General features: G+C 43.9%; 1 protein-coding gene across 8 annotated transcripts in view; it reads left to right on the top strand.

The window, feature by feature from the left end:
• The window catches only part of herc1 (HECT and RLD domain containing E3 ubiquitin protein ligase family member 1), a 239,823-nt gene that overhangs the window by 89,113 nt on the left and 129,626 nt on the right, over positions 1 to 21,084 (top strand). For 7 of the 8 annotated variants that reach the window (XM_038784384.1, XM_038784381.1, XM_038784380.1 and 4 more), the window contains 8 exons: positions 634 to 748; positions 3,394 to 3,514; positions 6,392 to 6,557; positions 9,291 to 9,606; positions 12,247 to 12,367; positions 15,520 to 15,577; positions 17,174 to 17,445; positions 19,470 to 19,685. In XM_038784384.1, the coding sequence (XP_038640312.1) occupies positions 634 to 748; positions 3,394 to 3,514; positions 6,392 to 6,557; positions 9,291 to 9,606; positions 12,247 to 12,367; positions 15,520 to 15,577; positions 17,174 to 17,445; positions 19,470 to 19,685 (1,385 nt within the window). The remainder of the gene's footprint in view (positions 1 to 633; positions 749 to 3,393; positions 3,515 to 6,391; positions 6,558 to 9,290; positions 9,607 to 12,246; positions 12,368 to 15,519; positions 15,578 to 17,173; positions 17,446 to 19,469; positions 19,686 to 21,084) is intronic. The other variant, XM_038784383.1, reaches the window with a different exon arrangement.

Raw genomic sequence — 21,084 nt, 5'->3', positions numbered from 1 at the left:
TTTAGTTCCCCATCATTAATATCACAGACCCAAAACAAACAGCTTTACTGCTTCACCACTGAAATTAATAACTTGCTTTGAATGGATGGTTCAATAGAATCATAGAATTTACAGTGCAGGAGGCCTTTGTTTAACATCTCAGTCAAAACATGGCTAACGCTTTGCCTTGGTGCTGAATTGGTGTGTCAGCCTTTATTTCTGTGCTCCGGTGTGTGGGGCAGGACTTGAATCCACAACCTGACTGAGGTGGGAGAACTCCACTGAATTACAGCTGACACAATGCCAAACAGCACAGTTATGCGTGGGGCAGCTGGGTACTGCAGTGGGTTAGTTTACCCATATCTGTTAACATTGCATTTTCTCACCTGCTTACTCTTGCTCCCTCTTTCTTAGTCTTACTCTTGCCTGTTTTCTTTCTCTCGTCCTCTCTCTCCCCCTTCTACACTGTATTCTATGGATTTTAAATTGAAAGGTGTTACATTTCATAGTGGCAACGCCCCTCGGCCTTTGTCACTAAAAACAAAACTGCACGTAGGTTTCAAATGTATTGAATCTAATATTTGAATGTTTATCCAATTTTGGGTTTGCTAATGTCTAATCAGTCGAATGATTACAGTAAAATATATTTTGCAGATTGGGACAGTGCAATTCTTGGCAATGAGACCTTGTTGGATACAGCGTCAAGATTTGTTCTTGCTGCTCTTCTAAAGCACACTGGTTTACTGAATCAAGTTTGTGCGGAAAGCAGGTAAGTGACCAGCCTTCGCTGAATGTTCCAATTGTATTTGTTTGGATTTGAGCTTGATTTAGAATTGCATTTCGTGTAGGTAGCTTTGGAAACTGATGATCGCAGCAATGGCACGTGTCTGATAAAGATGTGCCAAACTTTTAACGGGCTGGTTTGCAATGAAAGATTTAGATTTCCTTCACAAAAGGTTGATATCGCAGGCTGTGCGCAGTCGAGATCAAACCCAAACTCCCCATTTTTTGGCAGAGTTGAAAGATGGAGGATCATTAGAACAGGGCAAGGGAAGATGGGGAAGAGAAGGTGTTGGGTCACAAGGATAGGGTGAGTGGGAAGGAGCAGTTTGGGGCGAAGTGGCAGCAAGCTTGCGTGGATGGACGGGGGAGCAAGATGAGGAATGATTTTGATGATCAACCCTCTCTTCATCCTGGGCTGACCTGCCAGCTCAGTTGGGTGAGGGCTCTCGATTTCATGCTCCGAGGTTTAGGGCAATTTGCTCTTGAAACAAATGGGGCTAGAATTGCCTCCGTAATGGACGTAGGAAGGAAGAAACCGAGGCAAAGGAGTTGTACTAACTTCCTTTTGTGTTTAATTTTCACCTAGGTAGGTATAGTGAGGAAATAGGAAATGATTCACTGCAGTTGGTAGCGTGCAAGGGTAGCTCAATGGACATGAAAATACACTTTGCTATAATTTAAGATGGGTGAGATTCTGGAGTGAATGCACTGTTTCTTAGACATCCGTTCAGTTAAGAATAATCCACCACCACATCAGCTGCACAGATTTCTAGTGGGGAATGCAATTCTCGTATATTTAAATCCTCTTCAAAGAGCAAACCTAATTTTGCAAGGGTTTCTCCAGAGTGCCTCACTGTAGCAATACCTATGGGGAGTTTGGGTTAGCTAGCTGTACATTTTAACTTCATACTAACCCCAGTCCAGTTTGACGAGAACTATTTGACAAACAAATTGAAGATTGGTTTCACCCTCTATCCCAAGCATAGTACCAGGGAGAAACTGAACTTGCGTTGTCGCTGCTCGTTTGTCTCGACCTTCAGCTGGGATAATATCAGTTGTACTTTGGGTTTGACAAAGGAGAAGCATTTAGCGTCTGGAAGGCATGACTTCAATCCAGAGAGAAGGTGAGGAGAAATGTCTTCTCTCCGAAGGATTGGGGTTACTGGGTTAAGGGGATGGGGTGGAGGAAGTGTGTGCTTGAGTGGGGTGCTCTTTCCAAGGACCGGTGCAGACTCGATAGGCCGAATGACCTCCTTCTGCACGGTAAATTCTACGATTAACCGTTTATGATTCTCTACTCGAGAGAGCAGTGGAAGTTGGGTCATTTAATATATTCAAGGCTGAGTTGTAGACTTTCGATCTACGAGGCAGCCGAGAGTCGTAGGTGTAGGCAGGAAAGTTCAGTCAAGGCCACAATTGGATCAGCCATGATCTTACTGAATGGTTGACCATGCTCGAGGGCTGAATGGCTTACTCTTGTCCCTAATTCTTAGTTCTTAAGGAATTTGATGGAAACTTGAGACTTGTGTTCAGCTGTTCAACAGTGGCTACTGTCCTCAAGTACGAAAGCAATGTGCACTTTTAAACCACTTTTTAATACAACAAAACATCCAAGCCATTGTCCAAATTGGAAGCAGGGAGGGAGGAGCTGAGAGAATAGGTAACTAACCAATGGGTTGAATCCTTTGGCAAGTACAGAAGTGGGATAGCCAAAGGCAGTTATCACCAGTGGAGGAAAGAAAGACCACAACCAACGCACAAGAGGGTAGAAGTTAAATTGCAAGACTGAAGGAGATTACAATGATTCAAGAATGTTTCTCCAGAACAGCAATGGAGCAGATGTTGCTGGGTTTACTATGTGTTTAGAAAAAAAAAGTGAGATTATGCCAGATCTTTGGCCTCCGACGCTGAAGCAAATTCACAAGCTGTTCATGGTAGTTAGGTTGCCGTAGAAATGTTAATTGGTCAGGAGCTCACGAGGGGCTGGTTTAGCTCACTCGGCTAAATCGCTGGCTTTTAAAGCAGACCAAACAGGCCAGCAGCACGGTTCGATTCCCGTACCAGCCTCCCCGGACAGGCGCCGGAATGTGGCGACTAGGGGCTTTTCACAGTAACTTCATTGAAGCCTACTCGTGACAATAAGCCATTTTCATTTTTGGACCAATTAAATCTTCCCAAGATCCAATTGTACTAGTGTGCAAGGTTGGCCCTCCTTCCACTGTGGTCTACTGTAGGAAATCTACAGTAAGCAGCAGCTGTAACCCTATCCAGATTAAAACTGTTGGTTCACGAGAATACCTTGTTTGCTGGCAGCTTGAGCAGGAACTCCGTATACTCTTAACGTATGCACACACTGCCTCTTCGTCAACCGAGGAGGCCGATCCAGATGCAAAATAGTAGAGCAGGCTTATTGATGTTCTGTTTTAAGTAGGCCAGGATGCGCTGTTCCTACTCCAATGCCACATAGCAGCGACAGAATGCTGATGTTGGGGGAAGAGATGTGGGTTGCAATTGAACACTGCGTTGGAAGCTCCGCCATTTAAATTAAACCATGCCAGATTTGTTGCAGAAGGACTGCGCTGTTCATTAACATTTTCATAACCTAATTTTTTTCCCCCAAACATTTCTTAGGTACCAGCCTAGTAAAACACTTGCAGAAATATATCGTTGTGTTTACAAGGTCAGGAACAGACTGCTAGCGTGTAAAAACATGGAGCTTATCCAGACCCAGTCACCTTCCAGCGAAAGAAGAGTAAGTTTATGGAACGATATTAAAAATATAAACAATTTATATACTGCTAATGTGGATCGTTTGAATTTATTTTGCTGAGCACTATATTTAGCTTTGAGTGGAATGAGTATTGAAATGTGAACCGTGGAGGCAATTTTATCTGCCTTGCCCGAGCTGAGGGTTGCTGGAGCAACCCAGAACTAATCACTGTCCCCCCCCTCCCCATCGCTCGGGGGCCCCCCCTCCCTGTCTCTTGGGGACTCTCCCGTCTCTCGGGGGCCCCCCCTCGCTCTCTCGCGCCCCCCCCTCTCTCTCTCTCGCTTCCTCTCTCTCCCTCTCTCCAAACCTCCTTCTCGCCCTCCAATCCCCCCTCTCCCTCGCCCCCTTATTCCCCTCTTTATCTAACGCTCTATCTACCTCTCCTCATCTTGTATATTTACTTCAAATATTTATCCATTTTCACTGAAAAGAAAAAACAGGGCTCAGCATCAACCAGTAATTTGGAAAAGCATCCCATGCTCCAGGAAATGAAAATGAAAATCGCTTATTGTCACGAGTAGGCTTCTGATGAAGTTACTGTGAAAAGCCCCTAGTCGCCACATTCCGGCGCCTGTTCGTGGAGGCTGGTACGAGAATTGAACTGTGCTGCTGGCCTGCCTTGGTCTGCGTTCAAAGCCAGCGATTTAGCCCAGTGCTAAACCAGCCCCTCTGTGTAAATTTCCCGTAACCTATTTCCTCCCACCGGGAGATTTTAGTAAGATCATTCCTCATCACTGAATTAAAGAAAACAGATTGTTCCTATTTACTACGTCTAGAACTCTCCATAATTTTAAAAGGCTCAGTTACATTTCTTAATCTGCTCTGCTTCATTGGAAATAATGTCAATGTGCCAGGATTCCCCACATACTTGACTTGCCTTACCCCTAGCATCATATACACTGAACAGTCTCTGCAGTTTTATCCTTTCTATAATGATGCACCCAATCTGTGCACAAGTGCTTTGGAACCAAACCATAATTCATGTAGCTTCGCTAATATGCTACTTTTAAAAAACTTATTTCATAGGGTTGCAGGCGTTTCTATAAACCCAGCATTTATTACCCATACCCGATTGTCGCTGAGAAGGCAATGGTGAGCCGACCCCTTGACACACTGAAGGGCATCTGGGTAGGACAGTGGTGTTAGGAAGCGAACCCAAAAGAGAAAATGCTGGAACATCTCAGCAGATCTGGCAGCATCTGTAGGGAGAGTAGAGAGCTAACGTTTCGAGTCCAGATGACCCCTTTTGTCGAAACGTTGGCTCTTTTCTCTCCCTACGGATGAGATTTTCCAGCATTTTCTCTTTTGGTTTCCGATTCCTTAATCCACAGTAGTTTGCTTTTATCCAGTGTTAGGAAGGGACTTCCAGGACTTTGACCCAGTGATGACAGACAAACGGCAATAAAACCTCAATCTACCTGCATTACATTTTCATGGAACCAGTGTTTCTGATGTCCGATATTTTCGCAACTTCACAGAACTTACAGCAATACGTCTTTCCTTTGACTCGAAGCGTTATGATCTAGGGAGCAGTCATGGATGTATTCTGAAAATTGATCCCATTTTGACCTCATTCATTTCCCTTTTCCAGTGTGTTTGGAGATGATTAAAGTGGTCCAATTTTATCATCCTGTTATTTAACATATCTCTGAATTATCTGAAGAACCCCTTTTTGATTTAATCTCCACTGTTTGGTGTCCTATAATGTATTGTACCATGTTGGTTCCTATTGCTTCACATTATCTATGTGGATTCTATCTTAACAAATGCACACAAGGCACCTTTACGTTCCATCAATGTGATGGAATCCTTCACTATCAATGTTACCAGTGTTTGCCCCTTGAACATTATATAAACTCTGGTCCCATCCAAGCTGTTACATTATATCTCCATTGCTATTAATATCTTTCCTTGGCTATCAATACTTCTGGCCCTTAAATTTGTTTAGGATGCGACACCTTTTAATTCTTCTTTTTTTTGGAACGTTGAGCAGTATTTATTTTCCTAGTTTAATCACTTTTTTAAAAATGTCCCTTTCTCCTTTGACAATGTTTTTATGCATAGCAGGAAATGCTGGACAAGCTCAGCAGGTCTCACAGCATCTGTGGGAGAGAGAACAGAGCTAATATTTCACGCCTAGCTTTGACAAAGAGTCATCCAGACGTGAGACGTCAACTATGTTCTCTCTCCACAGATGGGGGGGCACGGTAGCACAGTGGTTAGCACAATTGTTTCACAGTTCCAGGGTCAATTACCGGCTTGGGTCACTGTCTGTGCAGCGTCTGCACGTTCTCCCCATGTCTTTCGGGCGCTCTGGTTTCCTCCCACAATCCAAAGATGTGCAGGTTAGGTGCATTGTCCATGCTAAATTACCCTTAGTGTCCAAAAAAGGTGGTTGGAATTGCTGGAGTACGGGGATAGGGTGAGGGTGCGGGCTTAGGCAGGGTGCTCTTTCCAAGGGCCGAATGGCCTCCTTCTGCACTGTATTAAAAAAAAAAAAATTCCATGATGTGCGACCTGCTGAGATTATCCAGCATTTTCCGTTTTGATTTCAGATTCCAGCATCCGTGGTAATTTGCTTTTATCTTTTTATTTCTTGACTTGTTTCCACACCTCCTCCCCTTCACAGTATTTTCTTGCCATCGATTTGAGCTAAATATTCTGTGTCTACAATAACCTACCCATACCCCGTCTCTAGTCTCAAAGGTCCATGTTGTTTCTGTAGCCAGCCAGCTAAATACTGAAGTCCAAGAATATCTTTTATTGAGAAATAAAGTCTTGATTTCTGAACTGTATAATCCGAGGTACTACCGAGGTCATTAAAAAAAAGTTTTATACCCCCCTGTCTCTCTTTCCAAGTTGTCAGAAAATCGAGACCCAACAGATGCTGAACTTCAGGAACGATCTTTCACTCGTACCATTGACGAGGAAGCTGAAATGGAAGAGCAGGCAGATAGAGATCGGGATGAAGAGCACCCGGAACAAGAAGAGGAAGAAAGAGAACAAGAAGTCATGACTGCTGGAAGTGAGTAAAAGCTGCCTGAAATCAATTCATTTTGAATGGTTTTTGGATACAGCTGATGCTGTCTTACAACATCAGTGAAGATGTTTCTAGTTCTGGCAGACAGTGCCACCGATTTGATTTGTCCCGTGCTTAAGTATACTGTATATGAAGCAGTATTTAATTCAGTGAACAGTGTACTACACAGGGCATTTGGGTCTGATTTATGTGATGTCTGGAAGACTTTAGGAATATTTGATTCTAAGTATTGGGCAATTTAAGGGTTCAAAGCCTGTGGTTAGTGTGTGTTTGACTGCAGTGGCCATGTTTTGTTTAAAAAAAAATCTATTTTGATGGGCCTAGATGCTTTTAGCAGCCAGAAGGTGAAATTGACAAAGGAATGTTTATTCAGTCTGAACTAATTAACTGTGGTTTGACTGGGAATGCCCCTGGGGAGTTGACGTGCTTTGCAGCCTGCAGAGATTGTTTTTCAGCTTGGGAAGATGAGGTCATTGCTGGGTAGAGCCAAGAATGCAGAGACACATTTTGCAAAGCTTTCGAGAGGCAGTTTTTGGAGAAACCTTGGAGAAAGGAGTTGCATTCTGATCTGCCTGACGCTGAGTCCACAATTCTCCCACAATAAGATAGATTGAGAGCTGTTTGTTTCTTTTTGTTTAAAGGAAAATTGAGTAGTAGTGATTAAGGAAGCTGCTCTTTTCGGGTGTGAAGTTGGAAAGGTTAATATTGTATTCATAATAAAGTTTTGTTTTAAAAATATCCAAGCCCTATTTCTTCATTCAATCACTCCTGGAGCGAATCATTCTTTCTGCACAGTCTGTGTTTGTGGAAGATACTGACGTTTCTAAAAAAAGTTTGTATTACAAGGGTCTTGAAATACTTCTATCCTCGACATTGGAAACTCTAGTTTATCCTCAATCCTTTGCGGCATCCTTTTTTTCTTTTTGAGGGCTCAATCAAAATGCGGCATCTTTCGAGCAGACTACGATGTTTATACAGGTGAGGTAAATGGAAATCTGGTGGATACCACCCCCACACTCAGCTGGGAAGAAAATGCCATAAAGGGGATCTGTGCTTTGAATTTTGTTTTGAGTTTTAAATTTGGACATGCCAGTAAGCCTATGAAGAAGAGCCAGAAAAGACCCGACAGAGCCAATTATCTCTATTTTCTTAGCATTGAGCCTCTTCATTGAGGAGTTTTTTTCCCGTTACTATTGCAAGAATTCTGACTGAGTTTTCTCTGCTGCTGAATGTCACTGTTGTAACAAACCGAATCAGACAGTGTTGCGTTATCAACTTGCATAATGCCTAATGTGCTGCTTATATGCTGCTTCACTAATGTCCTTTTGAGGAAGGAAATCTGCCGCCCCTACCCGGCCTGGCCTACAGAAGACTCCAGATTCACGACAATGTGGTTGACCCTTAACTGCCCTCTGAAATGTGCAATTGGGCATGGGCACCAAATGTCAGCCACTTCCTATGAAAGAAATTTCCTTGTTCCAAATCTTTAAAGAATTCTGAACACTCCACTTGTTTATTCTTTTAAAGTAAGTGACTTTGTAGTTCAAAAGTGAGGTATTATTGCTCTGGACTAAAGAATGAAATTCGACCCATGATAACTTAAAACACAAAAAAAATTGCATTGCCAAATGAATGTGCTGTAAGATGGGGCCACATCTGGAGTATTATGTGTAGTTTTGGTGTCCGTATCTAAGGAAGGATATTCTTGCAATGGAGGGAGTGCAGCGAATGTTTACCAGGTTGATTCCTGGGATGTAGGGACCAAGTTGCTTCGGATTATATTCACTGGAGTTTAGAAGAGTGAGAGGGGATCTCATGGGAATTTGTGCAATTCTAACAGGATTAGTCAGGGTAGATTCAGAATGAAAGTTCCTGATGGTGGGGGAGTCCAGAGCTAGAGGTCATAGTTTGAGGATAAGGGACAAACCTTTTAGGGCTGAGATGAGGAGAAATTTCTTCACCCAGAGAGTCTAGAAGGAATTAGTCATTGCTCTTGGGGCTAAAGGGTTGAAGGGATATGGGGGGGGAGGGGAAGGCAGGATTAATGAATGGCACAGCAGGCTCGAAGGGCCAAATGGCTGCCTCCTGTTTCTATTTTGTATGCATGTTTCTATGTATGAGCCTGTGCTGTGAGAAGGAATCTGCATTCACAGGAGTACAGGTTAAGAGAATCAGAGCCTGATTGTAGCTGAGTCTCTGATAATCATTCCATACTAACAAAGTTTTACATTGTGAGCGAGGGATTGTTCAATTGCCCCTTGCACCAGATTATAAAACTACTGCATCTAGTGAGAATAAAAATTTATTTTTAGCAAACTACAGATAATGTTTCAAAATTAGTAGTGCTTTGCATATTCACTTGCAGGAGTGTTTTGTTGCATGTCCTCCAAAAGGGACTCATTTCCCTCAAGTGCAGCTATGCAGAGCAAGGCTAGCAGCGCGGGTTCAATTCCCGTACCAGCCTCCCCGAGCAGGCGCCGGAATGTGGCGACTAGGGGCTTTTCACAGTAACTTCATTGAAGCCTACTTGTGACAATAAATTATTATTATTTATTTTTAGTCTGCCTTTATCAAATGGAATATTATTTCCATCTCTTCATAGGTAGATAGTATATTGCCGATGCCATGAAAAAAAATAATTGGGATCATTTTTGGCTATGCTTCTGCTAGCTTTTAATGAATGTTCTATTTGTTTGTGTTTTGTGTTGCATGTTACAGAAATCTTTCAATGTTTTCTATCAGCCCGTGAAGTTGCTCGCGGTCGTGATCGAGAGAGAATGAACAGCACATCTGGAATCGGAAATGGGACTGTCGTCCGACTAGACGATCCACCGTCTCCGCTCCGGGAAGAACGGCGAGCAAGCACCGGACTTACAGAGGGACAGGACCTTTACACAGCAGCATGCAACTCTGTCATCCATCGCTGTGCCTTATTAATTCTGGGAGTCACACCGGTCATACAAGAGTTACATCAAAAGGAGGATGGGCAGATGGGACATTCTGGAGCTAATGAGGGACTTGCTTTTATGACCAGGTTAGAAACCATTATTTTGTTAAGAGTATAATCAAAATGATCAGAAGACCAATTAGAGGGAAAGACATGACATGTTACCTATCTTACAATTGCAAATTGTACTGAATTATTTTGCACAGTAATTGACATAATCCAGTGCAGAAGGAGGCCACTCAACCCATCTAGTCTGCACTGACCCCACCAAGAGCATCCTACCTAGGCCCACTCCCCCGACCGATCCCTGTAACCCTACTTAGCCTTCACATCTTTGTACTGTGGGAGGAAACCGGAGCACTTGGAGGAAAGCCACGCAGACATTGGGTGAATGTACAAACTCCACTCAAGGCCAGAATCGAACCCGGGTCCCTGGCAATGTGTAGTATTCTTTCACTTGTTAACAGCCCTTAACGTACCAAGCCTAGAAAATTAGTGGTAATCTATCCCTCCAATCGGGATGAGTGTTCTCTGGGTCGATACCTAATCTTGGCTATATACTTTGTATTGTTGAAGCTGCAAGTTAAAGGCAGCCTGTGACACAGCAAAACGTTTTTTATTCATGGTGGCACTTAACGACTCCAATATTTTTCCAGCTATTATTTATACATTTTCTTCTGTGTTTTTATCTTTTTATGCTTTTTAGGTCCATATCAGTGACATTGCATATGCTCAGCAGTCTGTAAATCACAGAATCCCTACAGTACAGAAGGAGGTCATTCGACCCATTGAGTCTGCACCAACTCTCCAAAAGAGCACCATACCTAGGCTCACACCCCTCCCTATCCCTTTTGGACACTTAAGGGACAATTTACCATGGCCATGTGCAAACCACACAGTCACCCACGGTCTCAATCGAACCCGGTTCTGTAGCACTGTGAGGCAGCATTGATAACCACTGTGGCACCCTCTTATATATTTCCAACCTGTACCTTTATTAATTTCATTTGATTTTCAATGTTCAAATATTTTTTAATTAATAGGATGTGGGTATCACTGGCATTTATTGGCTTGCAAGGGTATTTGGGGGTCAACCACATTGTTGTGATGTGGATCTGGAGTCTGACCTGGTAAGAATGGTAGATTTTCATTCCTAAAGGCCATTAGTGAACCTTTATTAAATTCAAGTTTCACCATTTGCCGTGGTGGAATTTTAATCTGGGACCCCCAAACCCTGGGTCTCTGGATTGCTAATTCTTTCTTAAAATAAATTTAGTGTACCCAATTCATTGTTTCCAATTAACGGGCAATTTAACATGGTTGTCAGTCAGTGGAACAACGCAATGGGTTTGTGGGGCGCCTCACAGGTTACAAGATGCAAAGACCGCAAGTGGCCTTGAATGAGCAGAAAACTTGTCTTTGTATGCCAAAACTCCCCTCCTAAAAACTACAGCAATTGTTTTCTGTAGGTAAACATGACACATTGTGTGCAACTCTGAAATTCTAGTGTACCAGGGGATTTGACAGCGGTTATGTTTCTTTTGTGGCCCTTGCCACTGAATCCCTTTTGTATCCGTCCATACAATACTGAGATTTTCTGCTGAATAATTTCATCTGACACCTGGGGGGTGGGGATCAGTTGAATCTTAGTTCATCAATCCAAACGGGAACAGAGTACAATCCAAAGTGGGGTCTCAGCAATTTGCATAGGTATCCCCAGAAGAAGAGAATGAAACCAGCGGTTAATTAAACAATCCACTGCTGCACCCGACATTGTAGGATTTCAAAATTTCCGATTACTGCACTTTGCCCATGCAGGCTACTGTGAGAATACCTGTACCAATGCATTGAAAAGTAGTGAAATAACTTGCCACGTTGGGACGTAATGGGGATAGATCTACTGCAGCTGGTGTTACTTTCTTCAGCAGCAGAGTAAATAAAAAAGTTTGGATCAGGAAGGTTTGAAAGCAGCTGGTTTCAGAAGTAGGTTTCCAGAAGTAGTGTCCTCAAGGCAAAGCTATTTTTTTATTACAATCATAAAAATGGTCACAGTGCAGCTGGAAACTATTCAACCCATTGTAAACATGCCATCTCTCTGCAAAAGCTAGCTCCACTCCCCTGCTCTTTCCCTGTAGATCTGCAATTTTGTTCCCACTGGGTTGGCACTTGCATCTTCGATGCCTCTTCAGCACAGATGAACCAGTGCAGGAGGAGGCCATTTGGCTCACTGGGTCTGCACCGACCCTCCGAAAGAACACCCTACCAAGGCTCTCTCCCCGACCCTATCCCATAACCCAAGTTAACCTGCACATCTTTGGACACTAAGGGGTAATTTAGCATGACCAATCCACCTAACCCAAGCACCAACTTTCAACAAAAGGTTCTTGATTTTAAAATCCTGCCTAGTACAACTGTATTTATGTTTGCTTTGAGTTGGTTGGACGAGCAGTAAATTTTGTTTGAATTGGAAGCAGTTACAAAGGCTATGCTAAAATATTTTTTAGTTTGGAGCTAATATTACAGTATTTTCTAGACATTGCAATAATTGTTACACTGAAATGATGTCGTCTTTACAGTGTTTTATGACCTAATCAATACTCCTAGTTATATTAAACAATCTTGACTTCATTTTTAGATTTGAGTAATTAAAATGTTGCTAATTTATTGGCAGTATTTAATTTACTGATTGTGGAAGACTTTGATGATGACTAGGCCGATTTGTTACAGGAGTGAAAGTTTGACAGCAGAGAGCCAATCTGTGCAATCAAGTTCGACCTACAAACTGACTAAATCGCGAAGTGAATCAGACTTGTCTCAGCCTGAATCTGACGAGGAAGGTTGTGCATTTGTGAGTATTTCGGTCTTAAAGGTTGGTGCAATAATAAAACGAATAGATTTTATCGTGCCTTTCACATTTCCTGGAGTGCCTCAAAGTGCTTTACGGATAAGTAAGTACTTCCGAAGTGTAGTCACCGCTGCAATGTCGGAAACTCAGCAGCAGTTGGAACATAGCCAGCTCGAACAAGCAGCAAGGTGACAATGACCAGGTAATCTGTTTCTGTGGTGTCATTTGAGGGACGAATGTTGGCCAGGACACCCCATCCTTAAAATTAGTGGTTAGATCTGATGCATCTATCTGAGAGAACATCAGAGCAGTTTAACAACTCTTTTGTGTTCAGGCCCTGAAGTTGTGACTTGAACCCTCAACCGTCTCACTCTTACAACTTTGTACCATTGAACACCACATGAAGTGACCCGGAGGACCTCCTATCACCACTATTTAAAGGGATCTTGAACTATTTGCAAATTAGTTGCTGGATTGTTTCTTCAGCTGCCGGTGCAATTATACACGTTTTTAATAGGTTTCCTAAACATGGTTAAAGTTTTAGCACTCTGAGGTGTATGTAGTCTGGCTATTTAAAATATCTTTCATTGCTTGTTTCATGGGGCTGGTTTAGCTCACTGGGCTAAATCGCTGGCTTTTAAAGCAGACCAAGCAGGCCAGCAGCACGGTTCGATTCCCGTACCAGCCTCCCCGGACAGGCGCCGGAATGTGGCGACTAGGGGCTTTTCACAGTAACTTCATTGAAGCCTACTCGTGACAATAAGCGATTTTCATTTCATTTTTCATTTCATGGGATGTGGACGTCACTGACAAGGTCATTCCCCTTGCAGCTAGATATCTTAATGAAAATCTCTAGATCTTTGCATCTCATGGGTCTAAGACTCTGTTCTTTGATTTTAAAACTCTGCCTAGTAGGACTGTATTCATCTTTGCTTTGAGTTGGTTGGACGAGGGGGTAAATTTTTTTTTTTGTTTGAATATGAAATGGTTTGTTGCCCATCCCGAATTGCCCTTGAATGGAGCGGTTTGCTCAGCCATTTCGGAAGCCTCCTTATTGGGTTGTACCCTAGCAATCAACCAAGTGGGCAGATAGATCTACACTCCAGTTTCAGCCAATATCATTCATTGTGAGATGTGTGAGAATGGTAACTTCATTTTGTATATTCCCTCACTCTCTGGGGGACATTTGGCCTTGGCATGGCACTGTCTAACTGTGATTGGATATTCAGTAGTTCAGAGTGGGGGGGATATCTGCTCTGATTTCACCTGTCAGTATAGTGCATTGTAACACCTGACAAAGGACATGATCATCTGACCACCCTGCGCTGGAAAAACAGCTCGCCGTGGCGCAGCATGGCCGGCGAAAGCCAGGAGACTCCGCTCCCGGGATCTACCCGGTTCGCAGTGCCTCGCGAGATTCAACGCAATCTCGCAAGACGTTGCAAGGGGGGGGGGGGGGGGATCAGTTCTTGGCAAATCTGCAAATTAGAGTGAGGCATTAAGCCTGCACATTAAAGTATCTGAGGATTTGGGATCCAATCCTTTTCACCTCTCGCACCTTGGGGTGAGCGCCGTTTGGTACTGGTCCCCACAAACTAGGACCAGACGCAACGGCACTCGTGGGGGTCTCCAAGGGAGTCGGAGGCCCCAGTTGCATGGCCTTTAAGCAGGGTGGTGCCCTGCCAGGGTGTTCTTTTTTTCTGCACGCTCGCGATCGGACCAGGGTTTTCAGTATGGGTTTTGGGGGGCCAGGGGACACTCCCATGTTGTGTTTGGGTTGGGGGAAAAGTGGGAGATTCTTTTTGTGGGCCTCTTGAGATCGGGACACCATTTAAAAATGCAGACTTGGTGGGCCGAAGGGCCTGTTCCTGTGCTGTAATGTTCTTTGTAATTCATTTTGGTGTTTTGGGGATTCATACCCTTCATTGGCACAATTTGCCTCTGATACTAAATGTGATAAATTCCCTGGCTGTGCTGTACTGTCAAGAGTGAAGCTTTCACTTGACATGACCTCCGTTTCATGCTGACAAGTAGCATTCTTCATCTGAATTTAAACTTGGTGCGCTGCCCCACTGTTCTGACATGAGCATATATGGGAGCCCCAGCACTTGGCTGTGTTAAAAGTACAGAAGATTTATGTGAATCCAGAAATAGGAAAACAGGACTTTTGTCTTGGAAGTTTTTTGGATAGTTGCATCTGTAATATAACAAACTTGAAGCAGATAATATAAGTAACTATCACTTGTACTGTGCAATTAAAACAATGATTAACCAAAATTAAAATTTTAATAAAGATTTTCATGTTTTAATCATTTTTCAGCCTTTATTTTTACATCTCAAAATGGAGAATTGGCGGTGCCAATTAATATATTTCAATGTTGCCTTGATCTTGATCATTCCCAGACAAGTAAACTCAACTGCATTAGTGGCTAAAGATATAGGGCAGGATCTCCTGGCTGCATTGTGCCCGGAAGGTGTCGTGGCCGGTAAATGCCGGGAGTTCCCACTTCCTGGATCTTGCCCGGCTTGCCACGCCTTGTGAGATCTAACGCTATCTTGCGAGAAGTCGCAATGTGAATCCCGCCCATTGTGGGTGGGATCACTTTCTGGCAAATCTGCATATTGGAGTGAGACAGCTAGTCTCACTCCAATATGCGTTCCCGAGATCTAACCCCCTCGCCTCGGAGATCTCGGGCGAGCGCCGTTCAGTGCTGGTTTCCACAAACTGGGACCAGACGGAACGACACTCGTGGGGGTCTGCCAGGGGTTTGGAGGCCCCCAGGTGCATGCCATTTGGGCAGGGTGGCACCTTGGCACTGTTGTCACCCAGGCACCTATGCGGTGCCAGCCTGGCTCTGCCATGGAACCCACGTGGCACTGCCAGCTGGCAGGGTGTTGCGTCCAGGGCTCAAGCGAGCGGAACGCCATTTAAAAATAACATCGCGATCTTGCTGCACTGAGGAGTTCCAGCGAACGGAGCGCCTGGGTGCAGAGAACGGGCTAATCATGCTACGGGACTCTCTCCCCAATCGGGTAGATTGTGCCCATAATTACAACTTTACGTCCCTATTGTTAAACTGAAATAAAATTTGCCAATTTTTAATGATTTATTGACTTATGCATTTCATTTATTGTTAAATATTCTTTTTTTAAAGAGCTCCAGAAGGAATGTCGATGTAGACTTAGATTTGGCATCAGTTCAGCGAAAACGAGGTGAGCCTTGTGTAGATCGCTGTTGTTTTTGGAATCTTCGATGTCGAGGCAGTGCTGAAATGGGCTGCTCTACAATATTGTATCAATTTATCCAGAACTCTTCATTTTTGTTTAATTGATTTGAATAAGCCTTGCTGCACAGTTTAAAAGGTTTGTAAAAATCCTTTTTAAAGTTTGGTGCTAAACCGGAGCCATTTGGAGAACCTTGCATCCTTGTGTTCGGTGTTTCGTTCAAACTTTAAACCTACCAGTACCATCAGCTGCCCTGACGCTCTGCATAATTGTGGCCCATGCTTGAGTCCATTATGACTCTTCAGAACTTAAGAGCTCAGAAGAAGAGTCCTACTGGACTCGACATGAACTCTCTTTCTCTCTCCACAGATGCTGCCTGACCTGCTGAGATTTTACAGCACTTTCGATTTTGATTTCAGATTTCCAGCAATATTTGGCTTTTATTGCATGCTTTGTGCGCAGTGTGACTGAGTACGCTTTAATCTGTGTAAAACAGTTTAATGATATTGTAATATACCTTAATTAATTGATGCTTACAAATAGCTGTGCAAGAATGATTAGTGTGGGCAGCACAGTGGCGCAGAGGGTTAGCCCTGCTGCCTCATGGCGCCGAGGTCCCAGCTTCAATCCCGGCTCTGAGTCACTGTCCGTGTGGAGTTTGCACATTCTCCCTGTGTTTGCTTGCGTTTCGCCTCCACAACCCAAAGATGTGCAGGGTAGGTGGATTGGCCACGCTAAATTGCCCCTTAATTGGAAAAAATGAATTGGGTACTCTAAATTTATAAAAAGAAAAAAAAGAATGATTAGTGTGAAAATTGCCTGAGAAATGTCACTTGTATGGCAGGGCAGTAGCATGACGTTTGTGCGGTTTGTGGACAAGCTACTGATGGATAAACAGAATTTCTCAAGGTCATATTATGCCCAAAGCACTCATCTGCTTCACACAGAGACTTTACAAGCATGTGTTGTATCAAATGTCTCCTTTTGTCTTCTGATTTTATGTGGTAGTCTGTTTACTCCTTGTTGGCCAGTTGAGTCCCAGAAACCAAAGGAGCTGCAAGCAAGTAAATGATGGCATGTTTAACCTTTTCAAAGCTTAAAGCATGCCTACATATAATACGCCGTGCAGAGTATGTACTATCCCTTGATTGCAGCAGCCTTGACTTGTGCCATTTGTTATGCACCATGATGGATGGTTATTCATGGTTATTGCTGCTGATTTACCCCTACGTAAAGTCACAGCTTAAGCAATGTAATGACGAGACTTTACAGTTCATTGTTGAAGTTTAGGTTTGCAATGAGCTTGTACAACAGCGTTTCCAAAAAAACAGCACACAAAATCTTTAGCTAGGAATCTTCCAAGACCAGCGCAGGTTGCCAGTAATTCCCCCTTTCTCCTTAATATTCTGTTTTATTTGAAATAATATTTTTTGGCAATTGTTTTTTTAAAAATCTGCTTTATGCATGACTTTTGTTTACAGTTTGCTTGTTATCGTATAAGTAGATGAGAGCATATAACTTGTATCTTTCCATGCAAACTTCTTGGCTTACGTTTTCTTATTTCCAATGCTTCATAATCCACAGGGCCTGCTTATAGCCCAACAGACTCGCTGCGAGCCACCTGGACACGGCTGAAACACAGCAGAGATCGCCCCTACGGTACTTCCCACTGGTACAGCACGTCGGATTTTGACCTGAATCAGTCCCTTGGGATCCACACGTTCATTGAAAACATTGTTAGCTTTGTGAGTGGAGGTGTGGGAACATCCCCAGGTTTTAAAGAGCCTGAAGAAAACTTGTCCTCCAACCCTCAGGCCATTCTCATCGCCATGGAGCAGCAGCAACTCCGGTCTGAGGTAAGCAGTGGGTGGGGGGGGTTCTTGTATGTCTTCAGCCCAGTCAACCACAGGGGCAGAAATCTTTCATTTGAAGGCCATGCTCGTGGTTTTGCTCTTTCGGGGAAGTCATATAAACAATAGAAACTAATAATGCCAATTTAGTTGATTGTTAGAACATAGAACAGTACAGCACAGAACAGGCCCTTCGGCCCTCGATGTTGTGCCGAGCCATGATCACCCTACTCAAACCCACGTATCCACCCTATACCCGTAACGCAACAACCCCCCCCCCTTAACCTTACTTTTTAGGACACTACGGGCAATTTAGCATGGCCAATCCACCTAACCCGCACATCTTTGGACTGTGGGAGGAAACCGGAGCACCCGGAGGAAACCCACGCACACACTGGGAGGACGTGCAGACTCCGCACAGACAGTGACCCAGCCGGGAATCGAACCTGGGACCCTGGAGCTGTGAAGCATTTATGCTAACCACCATGCTACCGTGCTGCCTGTTGTGTTTCTTTTTTGTTGGACAACTTATTTTTTTAGTGTTTGGTATTAAAGATATAACCCTGTCAAAGGTGAAGCATGCTAACCAAATTGTACCCTATATAGAATTGGGAGTTTTTAATTCCGTGGTTGGCAAGGCCACAATTCATAGAATCATAGAATTTACAGTGCAGAAGGAGGCCATTCGACTCATCGAGTCTGCATCGTCCCTCGGAACGAGCACCCCACTTAAGCCCTTATCTCCACCCTATCCCCGCAATCCAGTAACCCACCTAACCTTTTTGGACACTCAGGAGCAATTTGGCACAGCCAATCCACCTAACCTGCACATCTTTGGACTGTGGGAGAAAACCGGAGCACCCGGAGGAAACCCACGCAGACACGGGAAGAAAGTGCAAACTCCACACACGCAGTCACCCGAGGCTGGAATTGAACCCGGGATCCTGGAGCTGTGAGGCAGCAGAGCTAGCCACCGTGCCACCCCATTTGAACTGCCTGACTTGCTAGACCACTTCTGCTTGAGGGTCAACCACATTGCTGTGGGTCTGAACTCCTATGTAGGCCAGAACACTAAGGCTGGCAGATATCCCTCCCTAAGGGGCATTAGTGAAACAGGTGGATTCTTGCAACAATCGATGCTATTTCTTGAAAGACTATTACTGAGACAAGCTATCCATTCCAGAATGCATTAATTTACTTTAAATGCCATTGACTATCGCAATGGGATTTGAACCCATGTCCCTAGAGCTTTATCCATGGTCTCTAGATTACCAACACTGGGAGAACATGCAAACTCCACTTAGACAGTGACCCAATCTGGGAATCGAACCTGGGACCCTGGAGCTGTGAAGCAACAGTGCTAACCACTGTGCTACTGTGCTGCCCCTCTAGTTCACCTCCTTACAGCAGAAGCCATGTCAATATTCGGTACTACATCGGATAGGCAGTTGAGGGACAGATGAAGGGATGCAGGAGTAGGCTGGAAAACATTTGTTTATAACTTGTTACTCACACAGAGAGTGTATAAAATTACGAGGGGCGTGGATCGGAAGGGACCTCTCCCTTTTGTCGAGGGGTCAGTAACACCAGGGGGCATAGATTTAAGGTAAGGGGCAGGCGGTTTGTAGGAGGGGATGGTTGGAATCTGGAACTCGCGGCCTGGAAGGGTGATACAGGCGGGAACCGTCACAGCATTTAGATGAGCCCTTGAAATGCTGTAGCATACCAGGCAATGGGCCAAGTGTTGGAAAATGGGATTAGAGTAGATAGTGCTGTAAGGCCGGCAGTGCCATAATGGGCCGAAGGGCCTCATTGTGTGCTGTTAACTCTTTGACTCTGAGAGTAAATATTAACACGGGCAGGTTGGATAAATGGCCAGTTTGTCTTTTACTTTCTTTGTGTAGAGCTCAAAAAAACAATTTTAATAAACTTAGTTCAGATTAACTTATTTCTGCTACTGATGCAAATAATTTAATTAAATGAACATGAAGCTGTGCAAGTAATACTTTTTGTTCAACTCTTTCCTTTAGCTACGTCTGGAAGCACTTCATCAAATCCTGGTGTTGCTTTCTGGAATGGAAGAAAAGGGCAGCCAGTTAACAGGAAGCAATTGCTTGGCCTCATGGTTCCACTCTGCTTCCTTGCTTACTTCAGTCAGATTACAGTTCCTAGCGGGATGCTTTGGCCTGGGTACAGTAGGCAATGCAGGAATCAAAGGCGAAAGTGTCCAACTGCATCACTATCAGGTACTTGCCAAGTGTCAGCATCAGATTGGGGAGTGACTGAAATAATCTTGGTTTCTGACAAGACTCAAGGTCATTGAAGTACTTTTTATTTTAAGAATCCTGTTTTAAAAGGGTCTGGAAGCACCACAATTTGCAAATAACTGCAAATTGACCCTTTTCTCAATTGTTCCAAATGTTATATTAATGAATGTGTACAGTGCATAAACTAACATTTCAATCTTCAATTCATTTCCAGTTTGGTTCCCTGTTAAGACCATAAGACATAGGAGTAGAATTAGGCCATTCGGCCCATCAAGTCTGCTCCGCCATTCAATCGTGGCTGATATTTTCTCATCTCCATTCTCCTGCCTTTTCCCCATAACTCCTGATCCCCATATTAATCAAAAACCTATCTATCTCTGTCTTAAAGACACTCAGTGATTTGGCTTCCACAACTTTCTGTGGCAAAGAGTTTCACAGATTCACCATTGTAGAAATTCCTCCTCATCTCTGTTTGCAAGGATGGTCCCTTCAGTCTGAGACTGTGCCCTTGGGCTTTTCCTACTAGTGGAAACATCCTCTCCACGTCCACTCGTATCTAAGCCTCTTGGTATTCTGCAAGTTTGAATGAGATTTCCCCCCCACCCCACCCCCGTCCTTCTAAATTCCAGTGAGTACAGACCCAGAGTTCTCAACCGCTCCTCAAACAACAAGCTCTTCATTCCAGGGATCATTCTTGTGAATCTCCTCTGGACTCTTTCCAAAGCCAGCACATCCTTCCTTAGATAAGGGGTACAAAATTGCTCACAATACTCCAAATGGCTTCTGACCAGAGCCTTATACAGCCTCAGAACTACATCCCTGATCTTGTACTCTAGCCCCCTTGACATGAATGCTAACATTGCATTTGCCTTCCTAATAGCCGTCTGAACTTGCAGGTTAACTTTCAGAGAATCTTGAACTAGGACTCCTAAATCCCTTTGTGCTTCTGATTTCCAAAGACTTTTCCCATTTAGAAAATAGCCTACGCCTCCATTCTTCTGACCAAAGTGCATTACCTCACATTTATCCGCATTGTATTTCATCTGCCCACTCTCTTAGCCTGTCCAGGTTAAATATGCTATATAAATTTAAGTTGTTACATGAGGATTTTTAGTTACTACTTTTCCCCTTGGAATTAATTATTCAAAATCTGAATTTGCAGAAGATTGTTATATTTGCCAACCCAGGGCAGCACGGTGGCCTAGTGGTTAGCACAACCGCCTCACGGCGCTGAGGTCCCAGGTTCGATCCCGGCTCTGGGTCACTGTCCGTGTGGAGTTTGCACGTTCTCCCCGTGTCTGCGTGGGTTTCGCCCCCACAACCCAAAAATGTGCAAAGTAGGTGGATTGGCCACGCTAAATTGCCCCTTAATTGGAAA

This window comes from Scyliorhinus canicula, chromosome 24 (genome assembly GCF_902713615.1).
Source record: "Scyliorhinus canicula chromosome 24, sScyCan1.1, whole genome shotgun sequence".
Taxonomy (NCBI): Eukaryota; Metazoa; Chordata; class Chondrichthyes; order Carcharhiniformes; family Scyliorhinidae; genus Scyliorhinus; species Scyliorhinus canicula.
The sequence above is the reverse complement of the archived record's forward strand: the minus strand, read 5'-3'. Positions and strand labels throughout refer to the sequence as shown.